The sequence below is a fragment of the Triticum dicoccoides genome, chromosome 3A, assembly GCF_002162155.2.
Source record: "Triticum dicoccoides isolate Atlit2015 ecotype Zavitan chromosome 3A, WEW_v2.0, whole genome shotgun sequence".
Lineage (NCBI taxonomy): Eukaryota > Viridiplantae > Streptophyta > Magnoliopsida > Poales > Poaceae > Triticum > Triticum dicoccoides.
In genome coordinates this window covers 159,829,285-159,845,320 of record NC_041384.1, presented here as the reverse complement: position 1 = coordinate 159,845,320, position 16,036 = coordinate 159,829,285, and the positions used below count along the sequence as shown (strand labels likewise).

General features: G+C 39.3%; 1 protein-coding gene across 1 annotated transcript; it reads left to right on the top strand.

The window, feature by feature from the left end:
- Window positions 1-3,027: 3,027 nt before the first annotated feature.
- Window positions 3,028-9,111, top strand: LOC119267699 (glycosyltransferase-like KOBITO 1). Its single transcript, XM_037549127.1, has 11 exons — window positions 3,028-3,498; window positions 4,765-4,914; window positions 4,992-5,044; window positions 5,458-5,566; window positions 6,511-6,645; window positions 6,722-6,766; window positions 7,420-7,607; window positions 7,737-7,878; window positions 8,172-8,218; window positions 8,315-8,402; window positions 8,518-9,111. The coding sequence occupies exons 1-11, from the start codon at window positions 3,109-3,111 to the stop codon at window positions 8,788-8,790; spliced, it is 1,620 nt and encodes a 539-aa protein (XP_037405024.1). The 5' UTR covers window positions 3,028-3,108; the 3' UTR covers window positions 8,791-9,111.
- The last annotated feature ends 6,925 nt before the right edge of the window (window positions 9,112-16,036 follow it).

The following is a 16,036-nucleotide window of genomic DNA, read 5'->3' as shown; positions in this document are numbered from 1 at the left end:
TCACCCAGTTATGTTGTGACGTTTGATATCACACTAAGTGTTCCTCCGGTATTCGGGAGTTGCATAATCTCATAGTCATAGGAACATGTATAAGTTATGAAGAAAGCAATAGCAACAAACTAAACGATCATAGTGCTAAGCTAACGGATGGGTCAAGTCAATCACATCATTCTCTAATGATGTGATCCCGTTCATCAAATGATAACTCTTGCCCATGGCTAGGAAACTTAACCATCTTTGATTAACGAGCTAGTCAAGTAGAGGCATACTAGTGACACTCAGTTTGTCTATGTATTCACACATGTACTAAGTTTTAGGTTAATACAATTCTAGCATTAATAATAAACATTTATCATGATATAAGGAAATATAAATAACAACTTTATTATTGCCTTTAGGGCATATTTCCTTCACATGTTACCATCGCTCCAACACGCCTGGCTTAGGACCCCTACAATGAGATACGCCGGATATGAAACCGACAACGTCCTTCCACAGGGGTGCACGAATGCGGCGTACCAACTCCCCTTTAATGCTAGAGATATATGTGGTTTGGTATGATAAGCAAATATATGTGATTTTCTATGATAAGAAATATATGTGATTTGGTAAGATAAGAAAAATAGATGTTATTTTTGTTGTATCAGGAAAGTTGTGGTTGACAATTATTATTGGAGATAATAATAATAATAATAAATGGCATAGTGTGTGAAATTAATAATTTGTTATTGAGGAGTATCTGATTTTGTTTTGAAAGGTTATCGAGAAAAATCTTATGTCTTTCTTTTAGGAATGTGATCTCACATATATGTTGCAATCTCTGAATTCTTAATTACCTATTATTAACGTGATTGAATTGGATCAACATCTGCCAAAACAAGCACGAAATAAGATCTCACCGGTTTAATGAGATTTGGTTTTTAATGGGAGGGAGAACAATTCAGTGAGAGGGGGTGGTAGGAGGTGAGACAAAAATAAATCAGACAAAAATAAACGATGAGAAGAAGTTGCCAACTTCCCTTTTAGGAGTAGAGATTATAAATTATACTCCCTCCATTTCAAAATATAATGCGCCCGCGCTTCCCAGGTCCAACTTTGACCATAAATTTAACCAACGAGACTGACTGCGGCGGAAGCAAAAATTATATAATTGAAACTTCTTTTGAATACGAATTCACTTGTATAACTTTTTCTCCCACCGCAGTCGTTCTCGTTGGTTAAATTTATGGTCAAAGTTGAAGCATGGAAATAGAGAAAGCACTATATTTTGAAACGGAGGGAGTTTACACATACTATATGTACATATATGCTGATGTATGCGCATAACATGCATGCACATTGGTGTGCTTGCTCACATGCAAGAAAAACTTTAGAATTCATAGGAATTTTTCCTATACGTTGGTCGTTTGATTCATAGGATTGAATCATGTAGGATTTTTTCCTAAGGATTCATTTTGTACTACATTTTAGAGGAATTTTAACATCCACTCCAACCTCTTGAAAGAAATCATTTGTTTTCCCCGTGTCACAATTGATTCATAGGACTACAAAAACGCAGGAATAGAAAAAAATTAGGATTGAAATGGCATGTCCATTGGATTCCTATAGGATTTGAGTTTGTTTGATTGACTGTGTCAGAGGAAGAATAAGGGTCTCTTTGATTTAAAGGATTTCATAGGATCTTTGAAGGATTAGAATCCATAGAAATTTTTCCTACGTTGCTCGTTTGATTCATAGGATTGAATCATATAGGATTTTTTTCTAAGGATTCATTTTGTACTACATTTCACAAGAATTTTAACATCCACTTCAACCTTTTGGAAGAAATCCTTTGTCCTTCCCGTGACACAATCAATCAGCAAACTCAAATCCTATAGGAATCCAACGAACATGCCATTTCAATCCTATATTTTTTTTCTATTCCTACGTTTTTGCAATCCTATGAATCAAAGCCCTAAGGCCCTCTTTGATTCACAGGATTCTCAAAACACGGGAATAGGAAAAATAAAGGGTTGGAGTGGCATGTCCACTTGAATCCCATAGGATTATCACAGAGTGTTTGATGCCATAGGAAAAACAAAGAAAGTGAAAAAAATGGTTGGAGTGGATGCTAGATTTCCAATGAAATGTAGTACACATGATTCCATAGAAAAAAATTCTATAGGGTTCAATCCTATGAATGAAACGACCAATGTAGGAAAAATTCCTAAGAATTCTAACCCTCCAAACATCCTATGGAATTCCTTTGAATCAGAGGAGCCCTAAAGGATTTCTTCCAAGAGGTTGAAGTGAATGTTAAAATTCCTGTGAAATGTAGTACAAGATGCATCCTTAGGAAAAATTCCTACATGATTCAATCATATGAATCAAACGACCAACGTAGGAAAAAATTCTATGGATTCTAATTCTTCAAAGATCCTATAATAATCCTTTAAATCAAAGACCCTAAAGACGTAGAGTGAAGAGTGCATAGCACTTGGTCAGGGAGATGCGGTCAGCGACGCCTACTACTGTGATGACCACGGTTGTAATTGTGGTCATACACTAAGGTGCTATCAGGGTTATGGTTTTACTCTATTTATATGATATGATTCTTATAAATGGTTTAGTTGGGTATTTGAGCTCGTCGAATTGGCTAAATTAATCACATATTCATGTTTGATAACCTCGGATAATCTGTAAAAACATATCGTATAATTCTCACCTGTCGGATATTACTGATACCATATCCACTATCATACCCGCCGGATATCCGGCTGACCAAAATCCATACCTTCATCTATATCCGATGAATTAGTGCAAATAATAAGGGTGCGGATGAAATTATCCATACCTTTTTTTAGGCTATTCTTATTATCCATACCATTTAGCAGCGAGCGATCTGCTTAATGGGCCGGCCTGATAGACATAGCTCTCGTGCTCTCCACCGGCCCATGGACAATTCGTCGACTGCCCAACATCTTGCCGCACTTCACCGGCCTACTCAAGGCCCAGCCCGCAGAATGCTCAGCTCTCTCCAGTCTCCTTCCGGCAACGCTCGCTGGGGAGCAGCTCCACAACCAGAGGGGCGGACGGAGGTCTCCACCAACCTGCCACCGACTCTCCCCAATGGCGGGCTACCGCAGCGCCTCCTCCTCCTCCGCGGCCGGCGCCGGAGGGGCGGCGGTGTTCGCGATGCGCGTGCTCCTCCTCCTCACGCTGCTGCCGCTCGCGCTCGCCGCGTTCGCCTTCGCGCTCCAGTGGCGCGGCGGCATGCGCGACCCCACCGGCACCGTGTGGCCCGCCGACACGCAGCGGTTCCCCGGCATGGAGAACAGCCCACTGGGCTCCTCCTCATCCTCCACGGGAGGCCGAGGCTCCTACTTCGCCGTATCATCCGCGTCGGCCTCCTCCGCGGCCGTCGACTGCGCCGAGATCCTCGGCCGGAGCGCCTCCTCCCACGGAATCTCTCTCTACCGAGGCTGGAGCTTCGACACCGACACCGCTATAACCCCCAAGGTGCGGCATGCCCTCTGGCTCCGATCTGATCTGCGCTTAGAGATCCTCATTTTTAGAGCGGTTCGATGTGATCTCGTGCTACGAAATTGTGACTAGTGTAGATGTGATCCGAGGAGTTGTCATATTGAGCTGTGGGCAGAGAATTTGAAGTTGCACTGGTGATATGATTTGATCCCGTTGCTTTTGAGATTGTGGGGAAGAGATCATATACCGTGGCACAGTAGCACTTAGTAATATACTCATGGAAGGGTCTTGAATAGTTGGCTAATAGACTGACCTTTACTCATCTAAGGTTGTTTTGTTACTTCACAGTGAAAAGGCCCATCTTTTAGAGCAGATTTGTGGTATTTCAAGTGCCACTTGACTGTTATAGAATGTGCCGTTTCTTCCCTTCCATTAACACCGAACATTGCTGATGCGATCTAGAGGTCAGTAGTTGCATAGCCATTTCTTCAAGTGTTGAGCGGTGCAGCCTTCTATGAACTTGGATGCCAGAATTTTTAGAAAGCTTGATTTGCAATCTTGCATTTGTTCACACAGTACAATCTTTTGGTGAACTTTTCATGGCTCAGTGAGAAATTGTGTTCACTAGGTTCTGCAAGAATGATACTTGCAGAATTGTAGTGGTGACTTAGGAAGTCAAATATTAGGTGCCTGTTCAAATTGTTCATTTGGCGAAATTATGTAATAAAAAAGATTATACTTCTGGGAGCTGGCTTCTTGTTTCTTTGCGGTTGGTGTGGTGTTTAGGCACTGAGAAGGGAACATGGTGGCTCATTGGTGCACGGATTCGCTGGCAATGCTTAATGATGAGCAATTTTGGCTCAGTATAAAGAAACTTGCAGTCGCTATAATCTTATGAAGAAATGGGGCAGTACTGGTGATGGATTACTAGCACATTTCCCCACTATATGTACATTCCTGTATCATAATGAAGATGGATGGGACTTTAGGCATGTATGCCAAGTATCTTGAATAGCAAGTTTGAAGAACAGGATATATGATGCTCATATGGATTTTAGATATGTGATGAAATAGGGAAGACTTGCCAAAATCAAACCACAGGCCATAATATATTATCACCCAATTCGCCTATTTTTTGTCTTTAAAAATAGTAATCAACTTGACTAAAACTACTATTCAACTTCACATCAGATCATGTTTTAATTGTGAGAATCTAGTGCACATATCTAAGTCTTGATGAGCACCGCCCGATGCTTATGTTGAACTAATTTTATCCTTGGGTATCTATTCGTGACACTGCAGATCTGTATAACGGGAAGCACATCTGCTAGCTTACACCAAATTCTTCCATGGTTGTATTATCACAAGGTCATTGGTGTTTCACACTTTATTCTATTTGTTGAAGGAGAGGCTGCTAAACCAGCTGTTACTTCTGTTCTCGAATCTATCCGGGTAATTAATTTCTCCATGTCCTTTTGTTATGTGAACTTTGTCTGATCTTGTTCTGACTTTATGTGCCTCTGTTTTAGGGTGTAAAAATTATTTACAGAACTAAAGAACTAAAAGAACAACAGGACAGAAGGTATGGTGACATGCTCAACAGTTACACTCATTTCCGAACTTAGTTTTTGAATTAACAAAGCTAGTATGTGTAATTTGTCATAGAAAATTCCATCTACGGCTACCATAATATTCAAAAACTGTAAATACTAACTTAACAATGAAAACTGATAAGGCATGCATTGATAAATTCTGACAGTATTGCCGAAAATGATGCGTGTAGAGGTATAAGAAATGTTGGAAATTACTTGTATCACAATGCCGTTAATTGAACTTTGAATGTTCTGAAGTATTGTTGTACATGAATCGTGTACTCTTTTTTTCTTGTGCAAGGGAATTAACGAATTATATGATATATATTTTGCTAACAACTTTGCTGATGTATATTCATGATGTTTTGATTGTCTAAACCTATCTTGTTTCTATCATTTTCAGCCGCATTTGGAATGAAACTTGGCTTTCAGGTTTCTTTTACAAGCCATGCAATTATGAGCTTTTTGTTAAGCAGTCACTTAACATGGAAATGGCTATTGTTATGGCAAGGGTATGAGCTAATTCTTTTCTTGAACACGCACCTGACCGCTTATCATTTTGTATTAGAAGAAAGCGCTTCCAAATGACTTGAGTTTTACAGAGCTAAGCTTAAACAAAACAAAGCACAAGTGAAAAAAGCAACATATCTTAAACCAAGAACAAAGGCCAAAAAACTCAACTGTACAGAAAGCTACTAGGTTAGGTCTGGCAGCTGAGCATGGGGTTAGGAGCTATTTCATTTGATATGTCTGGTAGTACCCGCTTAATTATAAATTTTGACATTCATGTCCTTGTGTAAGATTTATTATAGATAATTGTCTTCATTTCATTCACAAACACTGGCTCTCTTCGTGTTATCTATTGTTAGCTACCACCTTACTATTTCAACTCTTTTGTGTGTGTGTATGTGTGTGCCAGGGACCATAATCATCATCGAATAATATTCTGGTCTCTGTTGAATTTTTAGCACTAACAACAATATCTATTTATCATCACTAGTACAACATAACATATATAGCAGATAGGAATTTAACTAACACTAGTAAATATTGTCCCCCTTTCAAAAAAAGTAAAATATTGTCTCTGGTACAGTGTGTATGTAGAGTACATATAGTACAAACAGGAACGCACATACCTGATTTACTCCTTGATAAACAATTGTATTGTGTTTTCTTTTGTGCCGAAAGTCTGTTCACTGTTGTGTAAATCTTAGCCCAAATCTCTACTTCCATTAACCAAAAATTAAAGAAACTCCGGTCGTGTTAATATGCCTTGTTAGTTTGTTAAGGGTGTAACAAGGATGTGAGTTTACATCAGTCACTTGGTTACAGACATCACAAGATTTTAAATATTTGCTATAGTTATGAGGAAATTTTACATGCTTTTGTTGGATTTTGATAAGGCCTTTTGTTTTGCCGTGAGTTTAGCGTGAGCTTCCCTGCTTGATTATCACAGGAGGCTGGAATGGATTGGATCATACATCTTGATACCGACGAGTTAATTCATCCAGCGGGTGCCAGGGAGTACTCTCTTAGGCGGCTGCTTTTGGATGTTCCTGATAATGTTGACATGGTTATCTTCCCCAACTATGTGAGTTGCAGAGCTGATCTGTTGTTGAATTTGGCAATACATTTCACATCTGACTGGTATGATTTCTTTCTCTTAGGAGAGCAGCGTTGAGCGGGATGACATTAAAGATCCTTTTACTGAGGTATGCAAAAGGCGTAATCCACGCTATAAAATACCAATCCTTATTCTGCTTCAATTTATAAAATTGGGGCAGGGGGGGCAACCCCTTTCGTTCCAAAAAAAAAAACCAATCCTTATCTTTACTCTTATAAAGATCTAAGTTGGTGGTGGTCTATTCACTCGCAGAGATTATCTCTTGAGTTGCCAATAAATTAATTATTGCAATTAATTTATACTCCCTCCGTATCATAATATAAGACGCCTTTTGACACTATGATAGTGTCAAAAAACGTCTTATATTTTGATACAGAGGAAGTATAGGGGAACTTTTGGATCCCCGGTTAGGTACTTTGTAGCCTTGCTCGATGTGTTTGGAACCTTACAAATATCCCTCCCTTTTGGCGGCATGGTAGCCTGGTTGGGCTAGACAATACTCGTCTGGTGAAGAGCCAAATCTGCTCAATCGCTCCCATTGGCAAATACTCGAGTGATGCAAAAAAGTCGGTACCTGCCCACCTTAACTGCCAGGTCGATCTCTTAAGAGGTGGTTACATAATTAAGGGGCAGGGGAGAGTGTGACTTAGCTAAAATGTGCTAGTTTACCCATCTAGGCTATAGCCTGTGCAGCTAAAAATCCAAACACACTCTTATAGTACCATGTTTGTGTACCTGCAGGTTTCCATGTTTAAGAAGAACTACGATCATCTTCCGAAGGATACATACTTTGGCCTATACAAAGAGGCCACGCGGGGTAATCCAAACTACTTCCTCACTTATGGTAATGGGAAATCAGCGGCAAGGGTCCAGGAGCATATGCGTCCGAATGGTGCTCATAGATGGCATAATTACATGAAATCCCCGAAGTATGATGCCAGATATCTGATTTTGTGGAGTTTTTCTTTTCTTCTAGTGTTCAGCTCACAAGTTCAAGTCAATTCTGGGGAAATGTTTCTACTAAATTATTTAGCCATCTGTTATCTGTTTTCCTGTAGTGAAATTAAGTTGGAGGAGGCTGCTATTCTGCATTACACTTACACAAAGTTCTCGGACTTAACTTCAAGAAGGGATAGGTGTGGCTGTAAGCCAACAAAGGAGGATGTGAAACGATGTTTTATCTTGGAGTTTGACAGATTGGTGAGTTATGTTTGTTTCTTTCCTTTGCTGCACCTCTGCAGCATTTGGTCACCTGATCAAACCACATGCATTTTTGTTTATTGGAGTGGTGCATGGGTGTCAGTTAAAAGTACAACAGCAATGCACTATCTAGAATAGTATGACACAGAACAAAACAAGCTCTTAAGAATGAGAAGATAACCTTTTCTGAATTTTAGTTTTTTGCTGCTAATGCAGCTTCAGTATGAAATTTTGTTTGGATGAATAACAAAAGTGACAAACCTAATTTGTTTGCCTTTCCTCTGACATGTCAGGCCTTCATAATTGCATCAACAGCTACCGAGCAAGAGATGAGGAACTGGTAACTCCCTTATTATCCATCTGCACAACTGCAGTTCTTCCCTTCCTACCCCTGTCCTGAAGTAGGCCTTATATTTATTTGGATACTTATGTCCAGGTACCGGGAACATGTTGTATGGACTGACAAAGATACAAATTTGAAGCTTTTGAGGAAGGGCGTTTTAACACGCATATATGCACCAATGGTAAACCTTGATCTCAAAATAGAATAAATAGCAGTTTAATTTCAGTAATGAAGGAATTGACTCATAAACGTGACAAGTTACTTGAATGCTGCTAAGCTATGCCTCATCTTTCCAGGCTATTATTCGTGGTCTCAAGGAATCTGGCATCTTCATCGATGCAGTAACTTCTGCAAAAGCACACCCTAAAGCAAACATTGGTCTTGAAAACAATGAGTCTATCCACACCAAAGTAACAGCCTCGCAGACCACAACCTTGAAAGAAGGCGGTAATGACAATTCTCAAGCAACTGCAAGAAAGATTCTGGAAATGATTGATGTCCAGGAAGAAGCGATGCCGCCAATGTCACCCCCTGGTTTCCTTGAGCTCATGGAAAGCGCATTGTCATGAAATTATGGGAAATGCTGGAGGCTTGCTTGATTCTTGTGGCTGCCAAGAGGTTCCTAACCATGCAGTGTTGACTGTACGTTTGAGCACATACATCTCGTCTTGGGTGCAGGACTATAGATTGTCACCACGTATATGTACAGATAGGGCTGGGGTTGTTGGGCGTTGCGTTGTCTTGTTAACCGCCGATGTCTTATGATGTATCCTGCTGTCAATTTTGAACCTTAGATTGAGGTAAACCTTGTCCCAGTGAGAGGAATGTGATATTTGACCATATTTTATTGGTCGTTGATCCAAATGAAATACTGATGAAACTTTTCTCAAGTTATGATATTCTTAAATCATGGCTGAACAATGGGAGAAGTTCATATTACAACCCTGAACTTTGTCATTAAAGTCTTAAGACACAATTCTGAACTTCAAAATTGTCAACTTCACAACCTTGAAGTTCCAAAACGTGACAAAAGTCGACTGGTTTAGTTTTGACTGGTTTTGACCATTGACTACCTAGTCAGCATCGTTGATACCCATCCACTTAATTGAAGTTTCTAGAAAATTTTCAAAACTACAATGTGATTCAATGTAGGAAAGTTTCAAAACGTTTTGCCAAACAGATAAACAATTAGAAGGAAAATACACATTCAAGTCCATTTTAGGTGAAAATTTGGCCATGTAATGTTCTTTTTCTTCAAAAAGGCATGGGATTTTTTTTCTCAAAATGAACACTACCCTCGTATTCAACATGAGAAAGTTTTTTCAAATAGCTAAAAAGTATAATGAAAATACACATTTAAGACCATTTTTGGTCAAAATTGGCCAAAACAAAATCAGAAAAACAAATGGAAAGAAAAATCTCAAAAATGAGCACTACCCTTGTATTCAAACTGGGAAAGTTCCAAAATGTTTTGCCAAATAGATAAAAAAAAAATTAGAAGGAAAATACACATTCGGGGTTTAGTCGGAGGGTGACTTGCGGGGTGACTAGGATGCTGACTAGGCGGTCAATGGTCAAAACTAGTCAAAATTGTGTTGAAACCAGTGCAGGGTTGGTTTTTGTCTGGTTTTGAAAGTTTGATGTTGTAAAGTAGACTGTTTTGAAGTTCGGGGTTGTATCTTAGACTTTGGTGACAATGACTTCTCTCTTGAACAATTCCTTTTCTGAAGAAACTTTTCCGAACAATGTGGCATTGGCGTATGACAAACTTGGGAGTACAAGACCGAGCCCAGTTTTTACCACAAAAAAGAGATTTATTGTCATAGCTTTTATTATTATTATTATTATTATTATTATTATTATTATTATTATTATTATTATTATTATTATTATTATTCGCAAATCTATTGTTACAACTCAATCTTCAGGTTTATTTATGGCAGGCCATATATTTTCCGGCACCTTACTTTCTCTTCATTATTTCATCTCAGTGACATTTGGACGCACTCCTCTTTCTCTCCTTTTGCGACAAACATGATCTATACTTTTAGTTAATACTTCCTTCGTTCCAGAATATAAGGTGTATCCGTTTTCGCGCAAGGTAAACTTATATATGTTTGAGCAAGACTATAGAATAAAATGACATCTACAATACTAGATAAATAAAATTTGAATATACTTTCCGCGTTAGATCTAATCATACAAATTTGGTATTCTAGACACTGACACTTTTTTCTAATTTTTTTGGTCAAACACGCATGTGGTTGACATTTGGGAAAACTGACACACCTTATATTTTGGAACGAGGGAGTATCACCTTTACTGTAGTGTGAACTTCTGATCCTTAGCCACTAAAGGTTCTCAAATAGTACCCTTGTTTACCCATTGTAATGCTACAATCTACTGCAAGTGGATTTTCCGCGAGTTCCTCAATACTTCATGATTACTCGATGAGGGCAAGTATTTTGGTAAAATTGTCTTTGATCATTGCCCAAGGAAAGCTAATAAGGTCACACATGAGGTAGCTAGATCTAACAAATAAAGTGTGTTGAACTGGCTTCCTCCTAACGCTTCTTATGAATGATGTAACCTTTGTGATTAACAAATAAAGTGTGTTGAATGGCTGCCCATAAAAAAACTCATCTTCCGACGATGTTCCAAGGTAACGATAACAGGTGAAGAGGCTAGAATCGGATGCGGGGCTCAGTGTCAAACCGAGGTGGTGGTGGTCCAGAGATACGGTCTACTTCGTCCTAAAAATATTAGAAGTTTTAGGTATGTCCTACTCAAACCTTTTAAAGTTTGACCAATTTTATAGAAAAAGTTGCTAATATCCACATCATAATATATATATATATAATGAAAAAAATACTTTATTATATGAATCTAATGAAATTAATTTGTATTGTAGATGTTGGTATGTTTTTTTACCTTGGTCAAATTTAAAGAAGTTTGCCTTAGGGCATACAAAACTTCAAATATTTTGGAATGGAGAGAGTATGTTGACTATTGCAGAGTATGGATTGAGTCATGGTAGGTGATATTCCAGGCCAAAACGTATGTCGTTGGGAATAAGTCCCCGTTTCGAACAAAAGAGTTGAATTATTATCATGCATTATTTTGAAATTCCTTTGAGACGGGCTATTCTATAGAAGTTTGTAGGATTTCTATGCTTTTTTCATCCAAATGGCAATTTTGGAGTTCTCCTTTGGTTTCAGTTCATGTGTGATATCTCAATCGTTGTATTTTTCTTATTCCCGCATTTTTAGTATGTGTGCCAAATGGTGATTGAGGAATCAACTAAGTGAGGAACCCCTATGGAGTGTGATAGCATGGGGAGCTCAAGCGTCTTGTGGGTGTTATCTCCAGGGTTTTGCCTATGGGTGCAAATTGGTGAATCCTAGGGCATGCTCCAATCATTTTAAAAATAAAATTTCAAAATTGCATCATTTCTTTAGAGTACACTCCCAAACTTTAAAAGTTTTTTCACCAATTTGTATGTCAAGCTACATTCCCATGTGCACATTATCGGTTATGTTTCACGGGTCTTTGGCACATCAAATTTGGTATTTTTTTGAAAAGTGGGCCCTAGGTTGAACCACATTCGACGTGGCACACACCTGCAGCTTGTATTATGGAACCCCACATTAATGAATATGAGAGTACATCACAAAAGATGGGAAGTACATATGCATTGACTTGGTAAGTGTACACACCGGTTTGGGAATTACATGCAATGATTTGGGAGTATACACTATAAACTGGAAATAACTACACACACTAATGCTATAGACACAAACACAAAAAGTACACACACAACACATGAAAAATACCCATAGAAAAAACACTTCCATGGGCGAGATACACTCACAAGCACATGGGAAGTACACAGACTAGCATGACTAATATGTGAAGTGCACATAGTACGATGAAAAGAACACATACACTATAATGTGAAGTACCCTTCATGTTGAGAAAAAGTTTGCCCCCTAGGCCTTGGGTTGGATAGACAATATGGTCCTCCTAGCCACACCCCTAGGACCACCCTTATATGGAGGGGGAGGATAGTAGGCGAAGGCGATAAGAGTGTGGCCTTGAAACATTGTAAATGTGGAGGTGGAGAAGACCCGCGATGGAAAAGTTCAAACAGTAAACAACATAGAGGAAGTGGTGGTCGCATCTGACCTTGCTTGCCCCATTTAGTTGTCATTTTTCAAAACTTCCAATCTCCTTCATGTTTCCAAATCTTAATGCATTCATGGGAATCCATCGCTGCAATGCGGCAACTTACAAGAGCGAGGGACATAATCGTTGCCATGTAATCCATGAAGTCGCCATGATGCCAAGATCGCTGTAGTGACATGTGATCGAGTGATACATGTTACGATGCAAATTAGGACCATGTGTTGCATATGTGCTACATGTTTCTCGGTTACCATATCATCATCGCATTGTTTGTGTGATTTTATTTGTTGGAGACGTCGTGTGAATTAGGAAATGAAGAAGACCAAGTGTAGAGTAGATCAAGGGAGAAACAACTCGTGAAGTTTCATCTCGCTAACGCGATGGCCCCTAGTGATGCACAACTCGCACACCGAGATGGATTGTACTCGCAACATAGCTCACATTCATTGGTAGAGCCATAGCCTTAACATGCGTACAGTCGCGTTGTATTGCACCTTGCACTATATAGTTATTTATTATTACAACTCAATTGAGAAAGGAAAATAAATAAAAGGGTGACTTATCCCCGTTTGCACTACTTAAAATCTTGAGGCAACCATTATATCTTTAAAAAAATGTTCTTAAATGTTTTACATAGAACAATTTCTGGTAGGATAATAGGGCAGGACACACATGAGAGAGACCAAATAGGGGCATTTGAACTTTCACCCAAGTTACTTGATAGTTTGATAATTTTCCCTCTCTTACATGGTAAGAGACCACTTTCCCTATCGTACATATCAACTTTGACCTTTTCTCTTTTGAGAATTAATTTGAATTCTTTTCTTTTGTGTTCTTTTGAGGATAAATGGTAAAAAGAAAATGATAAGTGCCATGCGTGTGGCACGAAGCACTCCAGGCATGACCTTTTTACAACTAATTTTGCCATCTGAAAAGAAAAAATAACCCCCCCAAAAAACTTGTCATCCGAAAAGGAAGTTGTCATGCTTGACAACTAAAGTTGTCATACTTGCATCACTAAACTTGCCATAAAAATATTCGGAGTTGCCATGTGTTCATTCCACATGTACGTCACTTATCAGGGTCCAAAAAAGGTTTATCTAAGTACCTCTCATCCTCTATTCCCTTAATTCAATACCGTAATCAGAAGAATCACTTATGGGACTGCATGGACGGAAGGATTACCAGGGTTGCTCATCCATGTTGTTGGTGGTTGTTGTTGCTCGCCACCGCCTGACAATGCAACTCATGCACGCCGCAACTGCTTCCCGTCCACCTAGTATCTCTAGCTCCTTGTTGCGTAGCGCCTGCACAAACACATGTACATCTGTGCTGTCTTATACAAATAGGATAGAACACACATGAAAGAGACCAGATAGGCATATTCGAATTTTCACCCCAATGTACTTGATAGTTTGATCATTTTCCCTCTCCTGAATCACTTATGCGACTGCACGAATGGAAGGATTACCAGAGCTACTCGTTGTTGGTGGATGTTGTTTGCCCTTTTGAAATTGACTAGCTAATTTCCCCCGCATTGCAAGGAGAACATACATGTTATAGTGATCCTTCGTCCAACACGAAATGATACTTTTCATAATTAATGCGATTTCCCGTTCAATTCATAATTAACGTGACCATTATGTTGAAATAATGATACTCTCCATAATTAAAGTGATCCTCTCATTCAAAGAATTATACTCTCCATTATTGATGTGAAACCGACAAACATACGAAACCAAACCAAACCACGACATATCATCAAGGCCACATCCTCCCCTTTGATAGTATAGATAGATCTGTGATACGTTGTGATACGTCTGCAATGTATCTATAATTTTTGATTGTTTGATGCTATTATATTATAAATTTTAGATACTTTATATGCAATTTTACATCCTTTTGAGGAACTAACCTATTAACTCAATGCCCAGTGCCAGTTCCTGTTTTCTGCATTTTTTTTACTTTTTCAGGAAATCAACATCAAACAAAGTCCAAACACGATAAAACTTTATGATAATTTTGTTTGGACTAGAAGGGACCCTTGGAGCCTCCGGAGGAGACTAGGGGAGCTACAGGAGCGCCACAAGCTCACCAGGCGCACCACCTGACCTTGTGGGACCCACAGAGCTCCGATTAACCAAATTCGAACTCCATAATTTCCCATAAACCCTGAAACCAACAGAGAGCCACCCGAAACACTTTTTCCACCGCCCCAAACTTCTGTTCTTTTGTGATCCCATCTAAAGGCCTTTTCTGGTACTCTACTGGAGGGGTAATCAATCATGGAGGGCTTCTACATCAACATTGCTGCCCTCCAATGATGTGTGAGTAGTTTACCACAGACCTACGGGTCCATAGCTAGTAGTTAGATGGCTTCTTCTCTCTCTCTTCTCCATGATCTCCATGGAGTTCTATCCAATGTAATCTTCTTTTGCGGTGTGTTTGTTGGGATCCGATGAATTGTGTGTTTACGATCAGATTATTCGTTGAAAGTAATTGAGTCTTTGCTGTACTTTATTATGCATGATTGTTATAGCTTTGTATTTCTCTCTGATCTATCCATTTGGTATGGCCAACTAGATTGATTTAACTTTAGTGGCAGAGGTGCTTTGTAATGGGTTCAATCTTATGGTGTCCACACCTTGTGACAGAAGGGGTAGCGTGGCATGTATTTTTATTGTTGCCATTAAGGGTAAAACAACGGGGTTCATTCATATTGCTTGAGTTTATTCTGCCTACATTATGTCATCTTTCTTCATGCATTACTCTGTTTGTTATGAACTTAATAACATAGATGCATGCTGGAGAGCGGTCGATTGGTGGAGTGATAGTAGTAGATGCAAAATTGTTTCGGTCTACTTGATGAGGACATCAATACCATTGTTACACCCACAACCCCTACTGTTACATATACTGGACCAATTACTAGAGCTCGCGCACGCCAATTAAATTACCAGGTACTTTCATTTCTTGGTAATGATTCTAATGTTCATGAGATTATGATGCTGCCTAAATTGGATACATTTGTTTTGCTTACAAATGAAGGGCCTAGCTTGGAGAAGGATGAACATTGGAGCAAGAACACACATGGAGTTGATGGCATGCGCAAGGGGATCAAGAACGGAGTTACAAGTGATGATTTCAGGACTTTAAAGCCGCCATAAGGAGTGCATGAAGCCTTGGATGAAATATACAAGATGCCACTTCATAATATTCGTCCATAGGCTATTCTAGGTGCTGCGTCACCTTATTAATGGGTCAGGCCCATGTAATTTCGAAATACTTAAGTATAGGCTATTTTTAGAGTCCGTATGTGTGGGGAAACAAGAGTTAGGGTTGGTTTCGGACCCCACCCTCAAGGGCCACGAAATTCCCCCCTCTTCCTCCATATATACAGCCCTTAGGGCGTCGTTTAGACTTTGGGTTTTGTTTAGATTAAAAGTTCGCCATAGCTGCAACTTCGCGTACTTTGTTTGTGTCCAACGACCAGACCAAGACGTCACAGAACCCCGCCTTGATCAATAAAGCTTTCATCCTATATTCGCAATATCCCGATTGCAATCTCAGTTTCTTGCTTGTTCTTCGTTTGCTCGCAGGAAACAGACCCTCGTGGTCAGGTTGATCGTG

What these genes read in the sequence shown, in the direction of transcription:
- LOC119267699 (XM_037549127.1), top strand. Translation starts at nt 3,109, where the DNA reads ATGGCGGGCTACCGCAGCGCCTCCTCCTCCTCCGCGGCCGGCGCCGGA. An exon ending in AAAGAACAACAGGACAGAAG is followed by an intron (nt 5,045 to 5,457) that starts GTATGGTGACAT and finishes TATCATTTTCAG; the next exon opens with CCGCATTTGGAATGAAACTT. An exon ending in CACGCATATATGCACCAATG is followed by an intron (nt 8,403 to 8,517) that starts GTAAACCTTGAT and finishes TCATCTTTCCAG; the next exon opens with GCTATTATTCGTGGTCTCAA.